The sequence below is a fragment of the Mauremys reevesii genome, linkage group 27 (assembly GCF_016161935.1).
Source record: "Mauremys reevesii isolate NIE-2019 linkage group 27, ASM1616193v1, whole genome shotgun sequence".
Classification (NCBI taxonomy): Eukaryota; Metazoa; Chordata; order Testudines; family Geoemydidae; genus Mauremys; species Mauremys reevesii.
In genome coordinates, this window is record NC_052649.1 from 7,665,508 (window position 1) to 7,686,413 (window position 20,906).

At 42.1% G+C, this 20,906-nt stretch overlaps 1 protein-coding gene across 1 annotated transcript; it reads right to left on the bottom strand.

The window, feature by feature from the left end:
* Positions 1–10,652: 10,652 nt before the first annotated feature.
* On the bottom strand, positions 10,653–20,097 carry LOC120392137 (keratin, type I cytoskeletal 13-like). The gene is made up of 8 exons (XM_039516680.1): positions 19,450–20,097; positions 16,764–16,846; positions 15,820–15,976; positions 14,935–15,096; positions 13,354–13,479; positions 12,888–13,114; positions 11,585–12,036; positions 10,653–10,876 (listed from the first exon to the last, which is right to left on the bottom strand). The coding sequence occupies exons 1-8, from the start codon at positions 20,095–20,097 to the stop codon at positions 10,851–10,853; spliced, it is 1,881 nt and encodes a 626-aa protein (XP_039372614.1). The 3' UTR covers positions 10,653–10,850.
* Between the last annotated feature and the right edge of the window lie 809 nt (positions 20,098–20,906).

Below are 20,906 nucleotides of genomic sequence, written 5' to 3' on the forward strand. Positions count from 1 at the left end.
TGAGCAGCTTCCCTTGCAGTATTTTGTTTCCAGTGTTTCTTGTCAAAAGCATGGAGAGTCACAAAGATCTTTTTTAAGTAACCAAGTTGTTTGGAAGGGGGAGTTGCCTCAGAAAAGGCTTATTTGGCATTCTGTGAGGAGATTAGACCAGACTACGATTTTATCCAGATCAACTCATGATTGTCTAGTCATATATTTGGAAATGCAGACACATTCTGGAATGATCTGTTTGTCAGCTCATAGAAAATTTCTCTCTCCTGTGCAAACAGCAAAAAATTGAATTTGAGTTACAGTTGGATAGTGGGAGTATGAGACATTGTAGGCATTTAAAGTTAGATTTTCCAAAGAGACTTCAATGAAGGATCAGAATACACACCCCTAGATTACTACACAATCATCTGAGCATGGAAGGATATCTCTGTTGATACACATTTCTTATGCTGACTTACAGAAATGCAGTCTGCAGGCATAGTTTTCCATGACCAATACAGTGGATTTCCTCCTTGCACACATCTGCTGAACATTATTATATTAACACTGGCAATTGTGCCAAACCAGGGAATTACTACAAAGCCTACGTTAAATTCTGCTGCCTAGGGTGAGGCTTGGTAAGGAACACAAACCACTTTCATTTCACTAATCATGACATTACCATTCTATCGTTCTTTCTCAACTAAAACTGACCCCTGCATGTAAGATTTTCATGTCCATAGCTAGATCCCAGAGATGGCATGACAATTTCAAAAAGCCATTTTCTCCCCCAAAAATATTTTGATGGAAAATTTTCCATCAGCTGTAGTCATCGCTTTGTGATAGAGCAGCATAGCATCATTACTTTATCTCAGCCTTGAAGATATGGTATTTTGAGATGCTTTTAATGCAAGATGCAAGTCAGCTGTCAAAATCAGGGGTATCCCATTAAATTAGGATAGATAGTGACCCTGTTTGAAATGTCATTGGTTCTCTAAAATTTTCCCATAACAGTTTTAATAGTATTTTTTAACTATTAATGGGTTTGTATCCCTCTCTCATCTTCAGTTCCCACAGATGGTGGATATACAGCCAGCATAAATTACCTATCTTTGAGGTCGCTGCAGTAGTATGCTTTGTATTCTATAGCTATGTGCTTTGTCGTGCCCTCATAGACCCTTCAAATGAATTGCACTCTCTGGAGTGAACGCAGCGTTTCCTACAAAACAATGTAGAGCCATTTTCGGTGCAGTGTATAGCAGGTAATAGCCCAGGAACCATACTGGGGATGTCTCTTTATTCACCAACTTGTGTTGGCCCCTCTAATAGAAAAATCAGGTCTCCCAAGTTCTTCTTGGCAAGTTTATCTTTAATGTCTATTTGCTGTAAGCTAAGTCTAGGGTTACAGTCTCATTTCAGTCTTTGGGGGAGATCCTCAGGCGGTGTAAATCAGATTCAGTGGAGCTATGCTAATTTACACCAGCTGAGGATCTGTCCCTCAGTGTTTAGCCTGATTTTCATGCTCTGAGATCAGCAGACTGTAGTGGCTGAAAGTGTATTGTGCTGCATGAAGCAGCAATGCTGTCAGAGTCACAGAGGAGAAGATAGTTGGCTGCTACAGGGAAAGAGATAGGAATAGAATCTGTGCCAACTCATGAACAGGTGTCAGTCTGGGACCTCACCAAGATGAACCCTTATGCACTCAGGATACGGCACTGGGTTCTTATCTTTGTTTTCTCCTTTTCAGTTAGCACATTACCCACAGGATCATCTATCATCACATTCCACAGACATGGCCTCATCTGCTTTCCTGCGTGTTTCTGTTATACAAGCAGAGATTATTAATTCCCAGATTTAAAAAAAACAAACCCTTGAAGGTTGAAATGTAGTCTCTCTCCTCCCTTGGAGACAGTAACAACATAACACAAAGCAACAGTAACAAATGCAGTCGTCTCTTGAGGACTACATTATAAACACATGACAGATCCATTAAACCTCATTCTTAATAAAAGTGCCCTCATTTTTAAATTGACAATATCAGGCTCCCCCTCATTTTATGATTGTGGCACCTCTGTCAGTATGTAGGTGAGCTGGCCACAAGGACAGAATAACATGCCTGCTAAATCAAGTGCACACAAACACAGCACTGGCAAACTCTGGCTTCAGTTAGAGCTCCTGGCTCCTTATGGAATGATCTGAAAAGATTCAGAGACAATCATGCCTAAATAACCAGAACTTCCTCTCATTCTCTCCCTTGTTCTTTAGTGCCAGTGACATTTCCATTATCTTTTTTTCTATGAATGTCCATCTGCTCCTTCTGTTTATTCCCCCATTTGAAATCACAACACTGCAGTTGTGAAAAATGTATCAATTTTATTAATATATTTTGCATTAAAAGCCAATGTTTTCATGAGCTTGTATGTGAATTTTCTCAGAAGCAATTTGTTCCTCCATTTCTGTTCATCAAACACATTAGTGAAATTTCATCCTGGAAGAAATAGCAAGTGCATGTTTACACACTTGTTCGGGGTTAGAATAAATTATTTTCATAAACAACTTTCACCACATTTGCTAATGAAAAATAAGCTCTTACTTTTTGTGGAAAATAGCAGTTAATTCAGAGAGAAACCACAAGATGTTCTTGTTTTGAGGAACTGGTTAAGAATTTTTTTCTCTGGTCTATTTCAGAATCGTCTATTTGTGATGTCATCAACTTCCCAGCAAACAAGTGTGATGTCTTAACAGAGAATTATGCCTTTATGTGGGGAAGAAGCAGCAGGAGCTGGGTTTTTTAAATGTTTCAAAACTCATTCATATACTGGCCAAAGTGTGGAGAGGATGGGAGTGGGTTGGTTAGGATCAGGAACTAGAGGGCATGTTTTCTGGGAGGTTAAGGGCACATATTGGTGGGGAAAAAAGGTCACAGTGTGTGTGAAAGACTGCTGTATCTTGAGGATACAGAACAAGGAGACGGTAGAAGCTTCATAGTCTTTTAATGGTAGCTATTACGAAGTTATAAAGTATGTTACTTTCATGAGGCTGTCCCTTTCTCTAGTCATATATGTGAATGATGGTCTCTCAGCCTGTGAAGCTTGGGACTATATTAAAGAGTTTGTGTTTAAATTTTCTGTGCTTGCCACTAGAGGATGCCACATGAGCATATTATGTGATTGGCTATGCTAAAGAAGACGTCTTCCAGCAGAAAAAAGGAGATACCCAAGTACATAGAACTACCTTAAGCCAGGAAAAAACATATTGAAACAAACACCTGAAAGCTGAGAGTTCAAGCTGTATTTCCTGTCTGAGCTAAGTTCATGCCATTGTGTCTTGATACAGCAGCAGACAAATTATACCCAGTCACACCATGCCATAAGAATTTAGCCATGATGGCTTGAGTGATACCAAAGATGGGTGGGATCAGGTGAGCCACCTGGATACAATTGTGAGGATCGTTTCTTTCATTCACAGATAATAAAATGATACGCTAAGTTGTTTACAAGTGTGTCCAGCAATGAGCTTTTCTTCCTATTTCACAAGTAATTAATTCAGCAGAGTTTAAGTAGGGAATCACAATCATGGTTCCAGAGAAAGCCTAAAAAACAAGCCTGTGAACTCTAATTTCCTGGGTTTTAAAACATTCTTAATGCTTAAACCGATCATCAGCTGAGGTCAGAAAGACATTGCATCCCAAGGTACAGTATAATTAGGTAATACAACTTGGTATAATCTGGAGGTTTTAGCTCTTTCTCTGATGTATTCAGTACTGGCCACTGTCAGAGACAGAACAGAGGACTAGATAGACCATTGGCCCTATGTGCTTTGTACTGTGACATGAGAAGGCTTTTGTGTCTTAAAGGGGGGTTTCTTTGTTCAATCGTATAAATCTCTCTTCTTTTCTAAGCAAAGGATTCCGGTTGTCTCCTCACTTCTTGTGTTCAATAACGAGAAGCATGCTTTGGAATGTAAATGTGCCGAATTTACTGTGAAACTGAATTTCCCAGATATCCCCTATTTCCTCCCTCTAGGTGTCACTCTTGTGTCTAATAACAGTATTTTTTTTCTAGTCTAGTAATTTTATTCATACATTATCTGATTAATGTTATTACATGACAGCTTTCTTTGGGAAAGTGTAATTGGCCCAACTTTATCTACCATTTATAGCTTGGTATTAGTACCTGAGTTAGAATATTGATAAAAATTTTGTTAAATTAGATCACTTCCCAGACACAGGTTTCTTATTTGCATAAGAAAGAAGTAGTTTTGTCAGAGAATATTTTTCAGCAAATGGTAGGTAACCAATCATGGTACCGACTGACTTAATTGACAGTGATTGGATGAAAAGAGCATTATAGAGTGGAAGACGCGGGTAGCATGATAGGCTGGGAAGTGTCTCATCTGAACTGTTCTATTAGCATTGATAGTGCTGCACAACGACTTGCTCTTTGCATATGTGTGCAGCAAATGCCCTGGGTGCACTCTCACTTTGTCCATGGGTCTGTTCAGAGAGTCTTGGACTGGAAGATACCAGTATTGCTGCTCAGTCCTAACATTTTCTTGTCTGCCCTGGGGAAAGACAGAGAAAATTATTAGTTTGCATAATGGGGAAATCAGATCTATCCTGCAGCACTGGGCTGTGAAACGCATCATGTTAGCAAAATGGCAGGAGAAGAAACTCAAATTCAAGTTTAGAAATACTCTAGAACCGTATTTCTGAAACTGGGGGTCCACAGACCCCTGGGGGTCCACAAGGTACTCCAGGGGGTCCACGAGTCACATCCAAGGCCAGCGACCCTGCTGATCAACTCCTCCCCCTCCCTCCCAGTGCCTCTTGCATGCCACGGAACAGCTGACCGGGGGGAATGTAAATTTGATCCAGAAGCCCTGTGCAACTTACATCTTCCTACCTCTGTGTTCTCATCACTTCATAATAGCATCACTACTACTGTAGGTCACCTAGTGGAGTCCAATTCAGAAGTAAAATGCTAATAAATCAATATACCCGTATAAAGCTAATTCTTCCCTATCATATTACCATACGAGGAGTGACACTGAGACTGGGATGGTGATGAGTAGCCCTACTTGAGGGATACTGTGAAAAGGAGAAAGTTTTGGGGACTGAAACAATAAATAAATTCAGAAAAAGGGATCTGTGCATTTTACAGGAGGGGTATGAGAGCTGGACCGAAGCTTTGAAATGTTTGGTTTATTTCCTGATTTTTTCCCCACTTTTGTTGCTTGCTCCGCACTTCCTGAAACTCTCAGGAAGTGGAAATAACAAAATACTGCAAGAAAAGTTCTTCCCATTGTATTGCTGAGCTGGTAGAAGGAAGTACAATACAATATAATTTTGTATGGCAATTTTTCTCATGAGATTTGCATCCCCATGGTGGTGCAGAACAAGTTGGATAGGGTGAGGTTGGGATCAATTTTTTGGTGCTTATCTGAACTACATCTCCAAATCTTTTGAGGTGTGCTCATTACAATAAGAATAATCCCATTTCAATGCAGATATTGTGGCTGCACAATCCAGTGCACCAGCTTCCCACTCACAGAGTGTTGCTAAAATAACTAGAAGTCACTTTAAACAGACAACTGCACTGGTATTTTACTTTATGCCCTGACTTCTCTACAGGGTATATATACAAGGTCTTGCTTTCCTTCCTGCAGCAGCTCCCAGCATTGACAGATCTGTTCCAGTTGGGTCTTAATGCCAAGGAGCGTTTTGGACTCTCAGTTTTGAATCTCCATGTCACCTCACAAACAGGCCAGTTCCTCTGTGGGGCCCCGCCTGTCTCCCTGGAGCTGAGCCACCTGGGGCTGGTGTAGAAGCCTGGCGAGTTTCGGCCAATTGGGGAAGAGACAGGGGGGGGGGGGGCTTGGCTTTGCCACTCCAGGCAAGTGGATCCTGAGGAAGCCCTGCTGGGGCAGGCCCATGCCTGGCTGATCATGCCACTCCCAAGGGGCTGGAGCGACTCCCCACCCGGGGACCAGGCCTGGCTGCGCTGCCGGCTCAGCCCAGCAGACACTGTCACCCCCCAGAAGGGCTGGTGAGTGTGGCTGGGAGGCAGGGCGTGGGGCAGTGAGTCTCTGGAGGGCCTGGGGGTGCTGGGAAGATGTGTATGTGTTGGGGCACTAAATATGTGTGTGTTGGGGGTTCTGTGTGGGGTGCTGGGAAGTTGTGGTGGCGCTGTCAGCAGGGAGCGCTGGGCAGGGGTGGTGTTGTGCAGGGGGCTGTGCGTTTATGGCAGGGTCTGGGGGGACACTGGGCATAGCAGGTTTAGGGGGTCTCTGGCCATAGGGAATCGGGGGTGGGGGGGGGTGTTCCAGGATTGGGCAGGGGGCTGTGAGGGGAAGGGGCAGGCTGGCAGCACAGGGCCGGGCGGTCCACTGTGCGCCTGGCAACCGCTGGTTTGTAAATAGAACCTTCACACTGGGCTGGATGGAGCGGGGCCGCCCCTGCCATGCCATGCCCCTGGCCAGTCCCTGGCTCCGGGGACCGACCTCCCCACACCATGCTCCATTGCCCCCATGGGGGCTGTGATGTTTTCTGATTAAAATATAACCATGCAAACCATGGTTGCTGCCACTGTTATATAACTGTAACAAATCTTATGCAAAGTATAACACCTGGCCAGAAAGGGGTAAACAGTTTGCAGGCTAACTAACCCAAAGCCAACCTTCAGAGACATGTTCGAAAGTATGCAAATGGTCATTAGGGCCATTCCATGTTAAATGGGCTAGAACTTTGAAATGCAAACCTATATTGTTAGAAGTTAGAGGTGATGCTAATTGTGTGTGTAGACTTATATCTTAGATGCTAGCCATGTAAACAGACAGTTCCTGTCTGTCACCATAGCTGTTAATTCAGAGATCAAAAGGGAATATTAACGTTTAGATGAATCTTGGGTGCAATAATGTCATTGTCTATTTGTCTCTTTAAAGTTTGTGATAAACTGCTTAATGGATAAATTATTTTATGTTAATCCATGTAGTTAATTACCGGTGAGGTTTAGGAAACAGAAGGTTACAGCAAAAGCCTATTGTTCACCTAGTACTGTATGATCAAATGGCTGCTAGAAAACTGTATAAAAGACCCTTGGGTCCCAATTCTTTTTTATCTCAGATTTGCTTGATGCTTCAATGCAAGGGAAACTTAAACCACAAGATCGAGATCCCAGCTCTGACTGGACCCCCCTGAATATAATTTGGACTCTAACCTATGGACTAATTCTGAAAGAACTCTTTGCAGCTACAAAGCTCCCCATCTCTGCTATGAATCTGAATCTCAAGAACTGTACTCATGTCTGTGTATACTGATCTTTTAACCAATGCTCTCTGTCTTCTCCTTTTTAATACATTTTAGTCAGGGGTGAAAGTAACTTAAGGGACTTACCGGTAAGCAGGGCTGGGGTCCTGAGCAGTGGGGGGGCCTCAACTGGAAGGGGTGGGGGCTTTAAATCCCTGGGCTATTTAAATCGAGATTTAAAGGACCCGGGGCTCCAGCTGCGGTAGGCAGTGGCTGGGAGTGCTGGGGCTCTCAGCCGCTGCCACTACCCCGGGGCTCCAGCGGCGATTTAAAGGGCCCGGGGCCCCTGGCTGCTGCTACCCTGGTGGAGCCCAGGGTCCTTTAAATTGCCACCGGAGCCCCAGGGCTCATGGCTGCTACCCAGGGCTCCGGCAGCAGGGCTCTGGCAGCGATTTAAAGGGCCAGGGGCTCTAGCTGCTGCCCGACGCCCAGGACCCTTTTAAATTGCTGGCCTGGGGAAGCTGCCCCCTGCCGGTATGGTCAGCTGTATACCGGCTCTTGCTGGAACGCCGTACTGTACCGGCTTACTTTCACCTCCAATTTTAGTGTAGTTAATACGAATTGGCTGTAAGCATGTATTTGGGTAAGATCTGGAATATTCACTAACCTGGAAGATAATGTGTCTGATCCTTTGGGATTGGTAGAACTTTTTTATATGATGAATCAAGATTTTCAGTAATCCTCAACATATTTGACTTGGGTGTTTTGGTGGAGACCTGAGGCTGGGTTGCTTTAAAGGAACTGTGTTGTTGTCTTCTGGGTAACCAGTGAGGTATTATAGAAGTTGTTTTGTGCTGGCTTGGTAAATCTAAGTATTGGAATATCCACCAGTTTTGGGGATTGTCTGCCACATTCTTTGCAGTTCACCCTAACTGAGTGACCACGGTTGGCTCCCCTGGGATTCCGGTCACAAGGGCCCACAAATATGTTTGACACCAGGCCCACAAAAGGTTAATCCGGTCCTGCTTTCTGGTGGTAAAGGATTCTCTACTTCGTTATCAGATTACAAATGCTGTGCAAATGGTTTTCACAAATGTGTATAAATAAGGTTTTCTGTCTGCTTTCACGTGTACACTAGTTAACAGAGACAGTGGAAATGTTACCATCAATGGTAACATCTCAGAAGGAACTTTACAAAGCCCCTAGAATAAGATCTATACAATAACAAGCCAGATATTATCCTTCCCTGAGTACTCAATCGATACTGACATTTCAGGGAAGAAACTGATAGCCCGCTGTGTTAAAAAAGACATTCTCTCCATGTTCTAATATAGGAAGGGAAATTGGGATGCACTGTGTGAGTTTTACCTCGTCCTCTGATGTGTCCAGCACCGGGTACTGTCAGACACAGGATACTGGACAAAACAGATAACTGCTTTCTTCCAACATGAGAATTCTTTTTTCCTTGAGGGAGACTGTTTCTTGGTTTCTATATTACAGAACTATCCTCTTTTCTGAGAAGGAGATTCACATGCAGCCATCTCTGTGTGTCTGAGGGCCCACGACACCTGCTTTGGAATTTGCGATATTTACAATAAAACTGGCTTCCCTTGACTTCCCCCATTCTCTCTCTGTAGCTATCAACTTTGAGTTTGTTTAACAGTATTTTCTCTTCAGGTCCCATAGTTTTATTGAGTCATGCAGGATCCCAGGGGGATACAACCTCAGATTCAAAAAGGTTTTCTTTAGGGAAGAAACAGAAAATAATAATGAGAGGGAAGCCCCGCAAAAGATCCCAGTTCTTATTGGCTCTATATAGATCCGTCCTCTTCTGCAGCAGGTTAATTGGGTGATGATAATTACTAATTAGGTAACAAATTCATTTCATGTGGCTTTTTTCACTTTTAAAATCTACAATTATGGCATTTCTGTTTGTATTTGGCTAAATCATTTGGGATTATGAATGATTTTTCTTGTCTTCTTCCTTTTTCTTTTAAATTGAATGTTTCTGCACAAACTGATCACTAGATTCCACATTTTCAAGTTTACACTGTACAGTTTTATTCATTCAAGATCTCACAAAGCCAAAACTGGATCAGTGCTTAAATCTCACGTCTGGGCTGTATCATTACTCAGATCTCATTGAGTCATGACCAATTGGTGTTAGTTGTGAATGTTTAGAGCCACTATTCAGAGTGGTCACTAGGGGCAAATAGTAAGGAAGTAAGAGTTTGTGTAAGTCAGTCTTGTATTCACCCCAACCATCACGCTGTCCTGGGGCACTGTTATCTCTGCAGACTGGACCAGCACTGATTTCGCACAGTCTTGATTCACATGGTTGAGTGATCTTATGGAGTCTGGCTACATTGGCACTAAGAACATAAGAATGGCTATACTGGGTCAAACCAATGGTCTATCAAGTCTAGTATCCTATCTTCCGACAGCGGCCTGTGCCAGATACCTCAGAGGGAATGAACAGAACAGGGCAATTGTTGAGTAGAGTGACCAGATGTCCCAATTGTATAGGGACAGTCCCGATTTGTGGGTCTTTTTCTTCTATAGGTTCCTATATCCTCCACCCCCTGTCCTGATTTTTCACATTTGCTGTCTGGTCACCCTACTGTTGAGTAATCCAATATTGAGTCATCTATTCCCAGCTTCTGGCAGTTAGAGTTTTAGGAACACCCAGAGCTAATAGCCATTGATGTACTGATCCTGCATGAACTTATCTAATTCTTTTTTGAACCCAGTTATGCTTTTGGTCTTCACAGTAAGCCCTGGCAACAAGTTCCGCAGTTTGACTGTGCGTGTGAAGAAGTGCTTCCATATGTTTGTTTTAAACCTCCATGAATTTATTCAATTCTTTTTTGAACCTAGTTATATTTTTGGCCTTCACAGCATCCCCTGGTAGTGAATTCCACAGGGAGACCTGCCTTGTGTGAAGCAGTACTTCCTTATGCTTGTTTGTTTATTATTTGCTGAGTGCCACAAGAGTAGTTGGTCCATTACTAAAAGATGAAGACATGGTCGCAGCCCCAAGGAGTTTACAATCTACACTGAACAGTCAGAAAAAGACCGGTGTTAAATGCACTGGATAATCTGGGACTGAAGTACATGACCACTAAGAGATGCAGATGTATTTTCTCTCAATTTAATTCTTTTGCTTTAAGTATAACACCTTCAACTACTGCAATGTATAACTGACCCATATCCTCCTATATACTCTGGGTGAGGATGGGTTGGTATTTGCATCTGAATTGGATACCGACAAAAAGTGTATTAAAGAAAAATACTTCCCAGACACAGGTTTCTGATTGCATCAAGCAGAAATAAAGCTTTATTAGAGACATTTTTCACTGAAAGGCAGATTATCAACCTTGGTACAGATTGTCAGAACATTACAGAATGGAATTACAGAATGGAAAAAGCAGGGAGCAATAGGCAGGAAAGTAGCCCATCTGAACAGCTCTGATGGACCCCTGTGGATAGATGGCAGCAGCACTGAATAATTATTAGGAGCATTTCTCCTTGCTCTTTGTTTAGGCATGCAGGAAATGTGGTGAGTTCACGCTAACTTTGTCTGAAGTTTGCTCAAATGGATGGTGTTTGGCTGGAGGATCCTCGACATGTCTGGTTAATCAAAGGATTTTCTTGAGTATCCTGTTGAGAGATAGGGGGCCATTAATTTGTTTAGTGAGGTGGGGGAATCTCTTTGCACTACTGTTTAATACACAGAAAACAGGCTGGGGACAAATGCTAGGATGGCTGTAAGTACTCCAGAGCTTTATTACAAATTTTTATTTTTGATGGGGTTCTGCAGAAAGTACATCAGCTGTGGTTGTAATTAAAGGCTTAGAGAATTGTGTTAGGTTTGAAATAAAATATTACAATCATCTAACCAGATATAGATGAAAAGGGTGGTTTTGGCCAACAGTGCAATTTGGAGTCGAAGAACACTCCCAAATTGCAAACTTCCTCTGTAGCGGGGGCAGAAACTTCCCCTCTGTACTTTTGAGATCCCACCCAATCAACTAATATCATTATTGCCATGTCCAAATTGAGCCTCATCCAGCTCACTCTCATTAAGGCTCTGTGACACCCAGACAATGGAAAAGACAGAGTATTTGGGCCTGATTAAAAATGAGGTACAGAGCAGTGCAGTGTACCAGTTGCATATCAATGATACTGCAATCCAATTCACTTCAGTCTCTCCAACAGCCTCATGTACACTTTGAAGAAAAAAGAGACTTAATAAAACATTGCAGAGCCTCACACAAGGAATCCTTTGAGCCAAATGAGCAATTAGCCTACTGTTTGAATTAGACCGTAAAGAACAAGGAAACAATTATCCTTAAAACAAGTTCTTACCGTGGATTTCACCAGACTTGGATGGCTGAGAAGATGAGTGGCCATGGGTAGATGAATAGGAGTGGGTAGAACTACTACTACCTCCTGAAATTCTCTCTCCTCCTCCAGTTATACCACAGGGTCTTCCTCCTGATCCATCCCCTGAGCAAATTTCACCTCCTCTTACTGTGCTACCTCCAGTATAATGGATACTACTTTCTCTTGTTTCTGTTCTACTTCCTGATCCTCTTCTTTCACCTCCTCTTCCTCCCCCTGTGCTACTTCCATAAGTAATGCTACTTCCTCCAGTTCTGTCGCCTGATCCTCCACTGACAGTGATACTTCCTCCTCTTCCTCCACCTGTGCTACTTCCATAAGTAATGCTACTTCCTCCAGTTCTGCCTCCTGATCCTCCACCTCCAATGACTCTTCCTCCTCCTGAAGAAATGACACCTCCTCCTCCTCCTGCAACACTGCAAAAGGAAAAGAGAAAAGTGAATTAAACAACAAGTCATTTCACAAAAGGAGACCCACACACTGAAGATGCATGGAAGCCTGACCAGCACTCTTCTTCCTGTCCATTACCCAGCACCCTCAACCCCCAGAGCCAGTGCAGATCATCAAGAAAATGACACTCAAATTCATCCCCCCACCAACCTCAAGTCCACAGGTTGAATTTTCCCATGGCCCTGCTCAGAGATTTTTTGCCAGATTTGGTTCTGCTGCCCCACCAGTTCTGAAAGCCTACTGTGTCACTGGTATCCAAAGTTGAAATGCATAAAGCTAACTAATTTTTGCGTGTTTCATGGTATGGGTTAAGACCAATCAGAATTAAGGACAGGCCGACTGCTTCAGGTAAAATAAAGAATAACCTGAATTTTCACCAGAACTTCAAACTAAAATTCTTTTCTATTTTCACTGCTCCCTCTGTACTTCCTAGCTTTTTCTAGAATCAAAAATAACAAGAGAATGGAAAAAGGCTCTTTTCGTGGTATTTCCTGCCCAGCCCAAAGTAGTACAGCAAAAGAACAATTTTTAAATTATAATTTTACTCATAAGATTTCTATTCCAATTCTAAAATCCAAGAATGCCATGAGTTTTGGAGCACCTTATGGTTTATGAAACAAATCTCCAAATATTTTGAGGATCACTCAGTGGCATGAAATTAGGCCCCTTTCCTTGCAGATTTTGTGACTGCAGAATCTGTTCTACCAGTTCTTCACCCTGCATGATTCCCTTTGCTCCTAAGTACTATAATTCACACTCAGGAATTACCAGCTTTGAGGTTTCATGTAATGCCCTGATATCTCAATAGTTTACATACCTAATGTCTTGATTTCCTTCATCAAGTAGATGCCGGTACTGAGCGATCTCCTGTTCCAGCTGGTTCTTGATGCCAAGGAGCAGCCTGTACTCTTGATTCTGATTATCTATTTCACATCGGATACTTGCCAGTTCTTCTTCCACAGAGACAATAAGAGTCTGGAGCTGTTGCAGCTGTACGTTGTAGCGACCTTCTGTGTCAGCCAAGGAGGACTGCAAAGACTGTAGCTGAGAATTGAACAGGAAGAACAGGGTCTGTAGGAATGTGGCAAGTTTAACCTATTTTGATGCAGAAAACTGGGATTCTCCAGGGCAAAAAGAATAAGGCAAATCCTTCACAGCAACAGATGTACCAGCCATCTCACCCTTTACTAATGGAGCACTAGCTATGGCTGGTCTCCCATCATGCCTGTAATCCATATGTCCTGTTTCATTTGTGAGATACAGAAGCAAATGCTGTTACATACCGTGCTGAGGAGGGACTGCAGCTCGATTTCCACGTTCTGATATTCACGTCTCAGCTCTGTGACCTGTTTGTTGCTTGTCTCTATGTCGTGACCACTCGAGTGGACTTCGTGATTAACTTCTGCAATCTGAAAAATGCAAATACACAATCAAGATGTTTTCGCTTTAATTATAGGGTGAATATGGTGAATTTATCATCATGAAAGCAACTACAAAAATAAGTAAATCTGGCTAGAGGCTGAATGAGTTGGTGAGGTTCTGTGGCCTGCAATGTCAGGAGGTCAGACTGGTTGATCATAATGGTGCCTTCTGACCTTAAAGTCTATGAGTCTGAGTCTATGAATAATGTAAACTGGGCTGTGTAAACTTTCCACACACAGTTCTGCAGTGCCAGTGCAGCCCAGGCCTGGTTTGAATTCCCCTTGCTATTTAATACAGGGATTCCACATATCTACTAGTCCACCTCAGGGAAATGTGGTCTAGATAAAGTTACTAAATGGTGGATGCACAACTGATTGAAAGATCGTACTTAGAGAGTAGCTATCAGTGGTTCGCTGTTAAATTTGGAGGGTGTATGTAGTAGGTTCTTCAGGGGTCAATCCTGGATCCAGTGCTATTCAATATTTTCATTAGTGACTTGGATAATGGAGTGGAAAGAGTGCTTATAAAATCTGCAGGGGACACCAAGCTGAGAAGGATTGCATGAGGAATAACTGTTCAGATGGTGGCACTGCTGAAAAATATCTGGGAGTTCTGGTGGATAGCAAATGGAACCTGAGTCAACAATGTGATGCATCTGTGAAAAAAGGCTAATATCATTCTGGGGTGTATTAACAGAGTGTTCTATGTTAGACATGGGAGGTAATTGTCTCACTCTACTCCGCACTGTTGAGAGAACTGTGTCCAATTCTGGATGCCCCACTTTAGGAAAGACAGGACAAATTTGAAAGTATCCAAAGGAGAGTATCAAAAATGGTTAAAGGTTTGGAAAACCTGACCTCTCAGGAAAGGTTAACAAAAACTGAGCATGCTTTATCTTAAGAAAAGGAGTCTTGAAGGAAGACCTGATATCAGTCTTCAAATATGATAAGGGCTGCGGTAAAAAATGATCAATTGTTCTCCCTGTCCACTGGAAGTAGGACAAGAAGTAATTGGCTTAATTTGCAGCAAGGGAAATTTAGGTTAGATATTAGGAAAAACTTTCTAACTATAAGGGCAGTTAAGCTGTGGAACAGGCTTCCAAGGGAAGTTGTAGAATCCCCATCATTGAAGGGTTTTAAAAACATGTTGGACAAACACCTGTCAGGGATGGTCTAGGTTCACGTGGTCCTGCCATAGGTGCAGGGAGCTGGACCTGACTTCTCAAGGTCCCTTCCAGCCCCACATTTCTGTGATTCTGTGAATTCTAGCTCGCAGCAAACCTTTCGCTCCAATTCTGAACTTCTCATGCTAAACTGTCAGCATAATTTATAGATGATCTGCCTTAAGTAACATGTGAACAATTGTCCTACCACTATTATACTTGTGTGTGCTAACAAAGTATATCAAGTTTTTTTGTGAGAGATATAGCTACTGCAACTTACCTTGGTTTCATACCATTTTTCCACCTCTTTACGGTTGTTCTCAATGATTTGCTCATATTCTCTTCTCAAGTCATTTAGTATTTCTGTCAGATCATAGCCTGGAGTAGCATTGACCTCCACATTAACATCACCACTGGTCTGTGGGTGCAGTCCTTTAATTTCCTGCAGTGAAAACCCAGGCCCCCGAAAATAAATATCTCATTCTGAGCTCATATTTTAGCAAAGAAGGTTTGGAAGACAACCCTCCTACTGCCAACACAACCCTTTCTCATGTGGCCAGATTCTGACATTCACCCCTTATGTCTCACAAGACCCTCCTCTGTCATATGCCAGGAGAGGAGCAGGATCCACACCTTTGACTCCCTAGTTAAACTACACAATGGCCAACACTGTTTTACTCTGTGAAAGGGCCAGTTTTGTATGCTCAGCCCCAACTCTGCCTCCTGTGGGGTGTTTGATTTGCAGGGGACTTTGCATGTTGAGTGTTCATTATGGTAGTCAGCTTATGCATCACACTTCTTCCATGAAAAATATTTTCACAAGAAGCTTAAATATTTCCTTGTGGCTTTTACATACATGAAATCTATTGTTTTCTTCCCTGGCTTCACCAATGAATTGAATTTGGGACATGAAAGCTGCTCATTTCCCTAATCTAGTTTGGTCTAACGTTCAAAGTAGACTTCACCTAGCCATCCCTTTCCCGAACAAGAAGGGTACCTGGTTAAGTCAATGAGAGCGGTGGGCAATCAGCAGCTCTGAAAATCAGACCCAGGATGTCTCAAGTTGGACACTCAAAATCAGTGGGCAAAATTTGGCAACTAGTAGCCAAGGAAACTCTTTGAATATTGAATTTTCATTAATTATTATTTTAAGGGGGGATTTTACCTCCTCGTGGTTCTTCTTCAGAGAAATCAGTTCCTCCGTCAGGGATTCAAACTGTATCTCCAGGTCAGACCTGGTTAGGGTCAGTTGGTCCAACAGGGGGCGTAAGCCATTAATATCACTCTCCACATTCTGGCGGAGGCCCAGTTCAGTTTCATATCTAAACCACAGAAAAGAAAGTCAGTAAGAGCGGTGCCAGAGGAATACTAGTATTCTGAGCACTATCCGGTGTGTTTATGAACAGGTCCTCATCACCCAGTTGCCCTTTTCTACCTTATTTTAATCTCTTTGCTTATTCCTGATTCTCTTTGCATTTATATTGACTTTACACTGTTTTAATCCCATTGGCTGCAATGGAGCTACTCCTGATTAACACTGGTGCAGGCTCAGACCCACAGCACTTCCTGACCATCTGACCTATTAGTTCAATGTCATGGACTGGATTTTTAGTACTCCTTCCTCAGTCTTCTCCATGTTCCCACTCACTGTAGGCATTGTACAGATATCACCTACCAGTGTCTCCTGTTTTCAGTGAGGAATCATCAATTTTTTGTTCAGTTACCGTGTAAAACTAAGGGTCAGATCCTCGGTGGGTAAAAATCAGCAAAATCCCATTGTTGTCAGTGACGCTACACTGATTTATACCAGCTGAGGATCTGACCCTAAATTTGTAATACCTAAGAAACACAAGAAAAATTGTGGGTGACAACGAACTGAAGTCCTTGAAATGCTCCTGTTCAAAAGCATCTCTAGAGAAAAATGATAGTGTAACTCTTAAAAAGCCAGTGGTTGCTGGAGTACTTCTCTTTCCAATAACTGGTCTGTCATGTAGCTGGAAGTAAAATACTGTAACCCCCTGTATGAATTGCTTTGGATAGTGGATTCATGGAACTGATGTGAAGAGGTGGAAATGACTGGATCAAGCAGGAAGGAAGAGAGCTACTCACTTCAGTTTAAAGTCATCAATAGTCATCCTGGTGTTATCAATGTTCAGAAAGGCCTTGTTAAGATCCACAGATGAATTAACAATCTGAAAAAGAGGTGACAGATGACATTCAGCCCTGCAGTCTCTTTTGTCTGACACAGAGAAAAAGGGAGCAAACAAGTGCAGTATCATATATAAACAGTGTGGGAGAATCCAAAGCTCTGAGAAACAAGTGTCTGTTGCTTCTTTTTCACCTACAAAGCAAATACAATGGTGCTCTTCCTATGAAAATCAGCAGATGTATATTAATGAGGCATTCACTGCACTAATGATTTACATGCCTTGTAAAACCTTGTTTAAGAGAATAATTAAACAAACATCCCATATCCTGCAAAATAACAGTGCAAAAAAAAACAACAACCATTATTCCCATTGCATGTAACAACAGGTGCATTCAAATAAAGGATGCTGGAATATTCATACATCTTGGAGGCCTACTTCGGTTCTGTGTAAAGATTAGAAACTAGGCTCATCTCGTGGCCCATCCTACACACCCACGCGGGGCCAAAATGCACACACCCTGTGCTGGCTATTCACATTGCAGATAGCAGGACAAGATTGGGAAGCAATCTTTGCAGTCACTCCATCGTCTCTCATGCAAGTGAGTGAGGTATGGGCAGGTAGGGAAACTGGGAATGAGTGGAACAATGATCAGGCCCCTATAATGTGCTGGATATCAGTTAGTGTATGACTGCTTTCTAGACTTAGAGTTCTCTTCCTTTTATTGAAAAGATCCACAACACTTTAATTCATTGACGTGATGTCAAAAGCATGTAATTTTATGTTTGGGCTTTTTACCACCGAAAATAGCATTGGCGGGATAAAATAGCATTGACAAGATGACATTTGGAAAATTTTTACTTTTTGTCATCTAAACTGTGAAGATTATATATGAAAGATTAAGTATGAATATTTAGTTATTTAGTAATATTTAGTAATATATTTAGTAATATATACATATATAGTTAGAGAGAGAGAGAGTTAAATATATATAGTGATATTATAATATATACACAGGTATATAGATATAGATAAGACTATTCTGTGTGTTGTCAAATATGATTTAATGTTTGTGGTATGAGTTAATTATTTACCTTCAAAGTTTGTTATTCAGTCCTGTGCCTTAGGTTGGTATCAGTTATTTATACATTTCTTCAGAATAAACTTTGAAAGCAATTTTTTTCTAAATGCCTGGTTAGAGCTAATTAGATCACTGAAATATTTATTATTTTATTTTAGGAAAAAGTCTTTTCATACTTCAGTAGAGAAGCTTGATAATTGTTGTTACACCAGACTGTGTTGTCCTTTTACTCATTATATTTAAGAATATTTTATTAAAACATCCTAGTTCCAACTTCACCTATAAGGAATATTTTTCATTAACTCAGATTAGTAAAATTTTCCCCATAAACCATGACTAAAACCTATTTGTCTTTTTAAAAACGTTGTTCTATTAAGGAAAGGGTCCATTATAAATGGATTACAAGAGTATTGATGCCCTCACAAAAGAGTTTTTTATAATGGTCTTCATTTGTGTCTGCAATATGTATTGCAAGGGGCACACGTAGTGATGCCTAAAGTTAAGGTTGCCTGATGCTTTCCTGTACCAGCCTGTTTCAGTTGCTTATAGCTTTACCAAACGTTACCAGAATTTTTCCCTGCCAGGTGTCTGCTTCAGGTTGTTTTGTTTTTTATCTCCCGCCCAGTGGCGTGCGCAGGGATTGAACTGTGAATACTTTTGGAGGGAAATGACAGGTTTGCATGACACCCCATTTCTTGGGACGCCTCTGGGGTCGCCACCCAGCAGCGAAGAGGCAGCCGCACCCCCTGCAGCAGCTCTCTCCGTGTCCCTGCAGCCTGGGCCGAGAGAACTGGAAGCAGCATGACAGCTGGCTGCAGGGTCCTTCCCCAGCCCTACAGCTGCACCCTGCTACGGCTACGGCCATGCTGCTGGAGTCCCAGCACCGCCAGCTGCTGTCCAGGTGCGGCAGGGGCAGCACGTGGGAGTCCAGCAGCAAGGAAGGAGAAGCAGCGGCCTGCAGCTGCAGGGATGAGCAGAGCAGGAGCTCTGAGCCGGCAGCCAGTCGCCCTACTGCTTCCTCCCTTTCACCGCATGGAGATTGGGGGGTGCCCCTGCTTGCCCCTCGGCTTATGCACGCCAGAGTCCCGCCTCCTTTTTAAAATATATAATTTAGCAGAATCAGTTCAGCTATTTCTCTAGACAAGGTTAGGTAAAATACAATGTTTTGTCTATGTAAAAAAAAAAAGCTCTTACTAACATTTTGTTGAGTTTTAGTACCTCCATCTTTTGGAACAGAGACTCGGAATTTGGCAGGAGGGTGTGCCCTGGCATAAAGGACATGCCTTTTGCTGATTCCCTAAAATCACCCCCAAACTGGCCAAGTTATGAGCCTGTGAAAATCTGAGATTGCACATGCTCAGTAGATACTTGTTAGAGTTTAGTAAAGCCTCCAAAGATTCCATCTGTACAGGTAACCTTAATGCTGGCATGTCCTAATTTTTGATTGCTTGTATGTAATCTCATACTACATGAAATATTTTACCTGCTGTCTGCCTAAGTAGCTGTGCATAGTCTCAAAGAGAAGCCTTTATAATTAATAGAACTTGTCTGAAAAATAATAGCTTACCTGATTGTTAAGGTCTTCAATTTCTTTATAATAGCGATTGTAGTCCTTTAATGTAGCAATTGGACCTTGCTTCTGATACCATTCCTTGATTAAATTCTCAAGATTAGCATTTTCTTCTTCCAAAGCTCGCACCTTATGCAGGTAAGAAGCCAGGCGGTCATTAAGGTTCTGCATGGTTATCTTTTCGTTGTTGGAGAGGATGCCAGTATCATCACCACCAAAACCACCACCTCCACCAAAGCCACCAAAGCCACCTCCGTAACCGCCATCAAATCCCCCGAAGCCACAACTTGATCCAAAGCCCCCTCCATAACCACCACCAACTATTCCCCCTCCATAACCACCACCAACTATTCCCCCTCCACAACTGCCACCGCTTATTCCCCCTCCATAACCACCACCAACTATTCCCCCTCCACAACTGCCACCGCTTATTCCTCCTCCATAACCACCACTGCTTATTCCCCCTCCATAACCACATCTGGAACCTCCTCCACCATAACTTCTACCAGAAAAGCTTCCACCACTGGTTATCCTTCTAGTGGAGCTTGAAGAATGCCCACCACCACCTCCACTAGAGCTACGTCCTCCACCGCCACCTCCAACAACTGAAGAAGAAGTAATCGTAGTCTTAGTGCTACGACTCATAGTGATAGCAGTTAAGCGTCCAACCCAAAGCCCAAGTTTAGTTGCACAGCCTGATAAAGACTCAGACTGTAAATTTTTGATGTCCTCCAGTTTCTATTTATACCTTACACATTGGGTGTCACCATTAGGGTGTTTCCTCTTCCCAGGGCATTTGGCAACCATATTGTTGATGCCAAGAAAAGTTTGCCAAAGGGATTTTTTTAATATCAAAACAATCAAGCACACGTTGCTTATTTTTTTCAGTGTATCTTTGTTTGAGACAAAAAAAATGTAATTTCACTCATCTCATTTGCACCTCACTCATCTCATTTGCACCTCTTTCATCATAGCAAGAAGGTTTCTGTAGTACAATAAACTGCAAAAGGCAACTACTGAATAGTGTCTCTCTGGCATAATTGGTCAACAAAGTTCTTTTCCAAATTCCATTTCCCTGTATGAAATAGAGAAAATTAATCCTAAAGCCCTCAGATTCATGTTGGGTATTTATTCTTCCATTTTGTTTGCTCTGATTGTTGTAGTTAACTTCTGTTTTAGAATGTTACTGTTCTCTTTTGTATTTTCACATTCTGTATATTTCCATTTTCATTCTGCTCATATTTTTGTCTCAGTGGACAAAACATTGCAATATATTTTTACTACTGAAGCTATTTAACTTGTCTGGAATGTGTATTTTTGCTACAACAATCCTGGTATCAAGACAGTTATTATACATATCCGAAGTCTATTCCAACCAATGCATCAGTATTAATATTTTTAAATCATCAACTTTTCTTTATGAAGAAAACTATACTACAGCCCTCAGAATATTA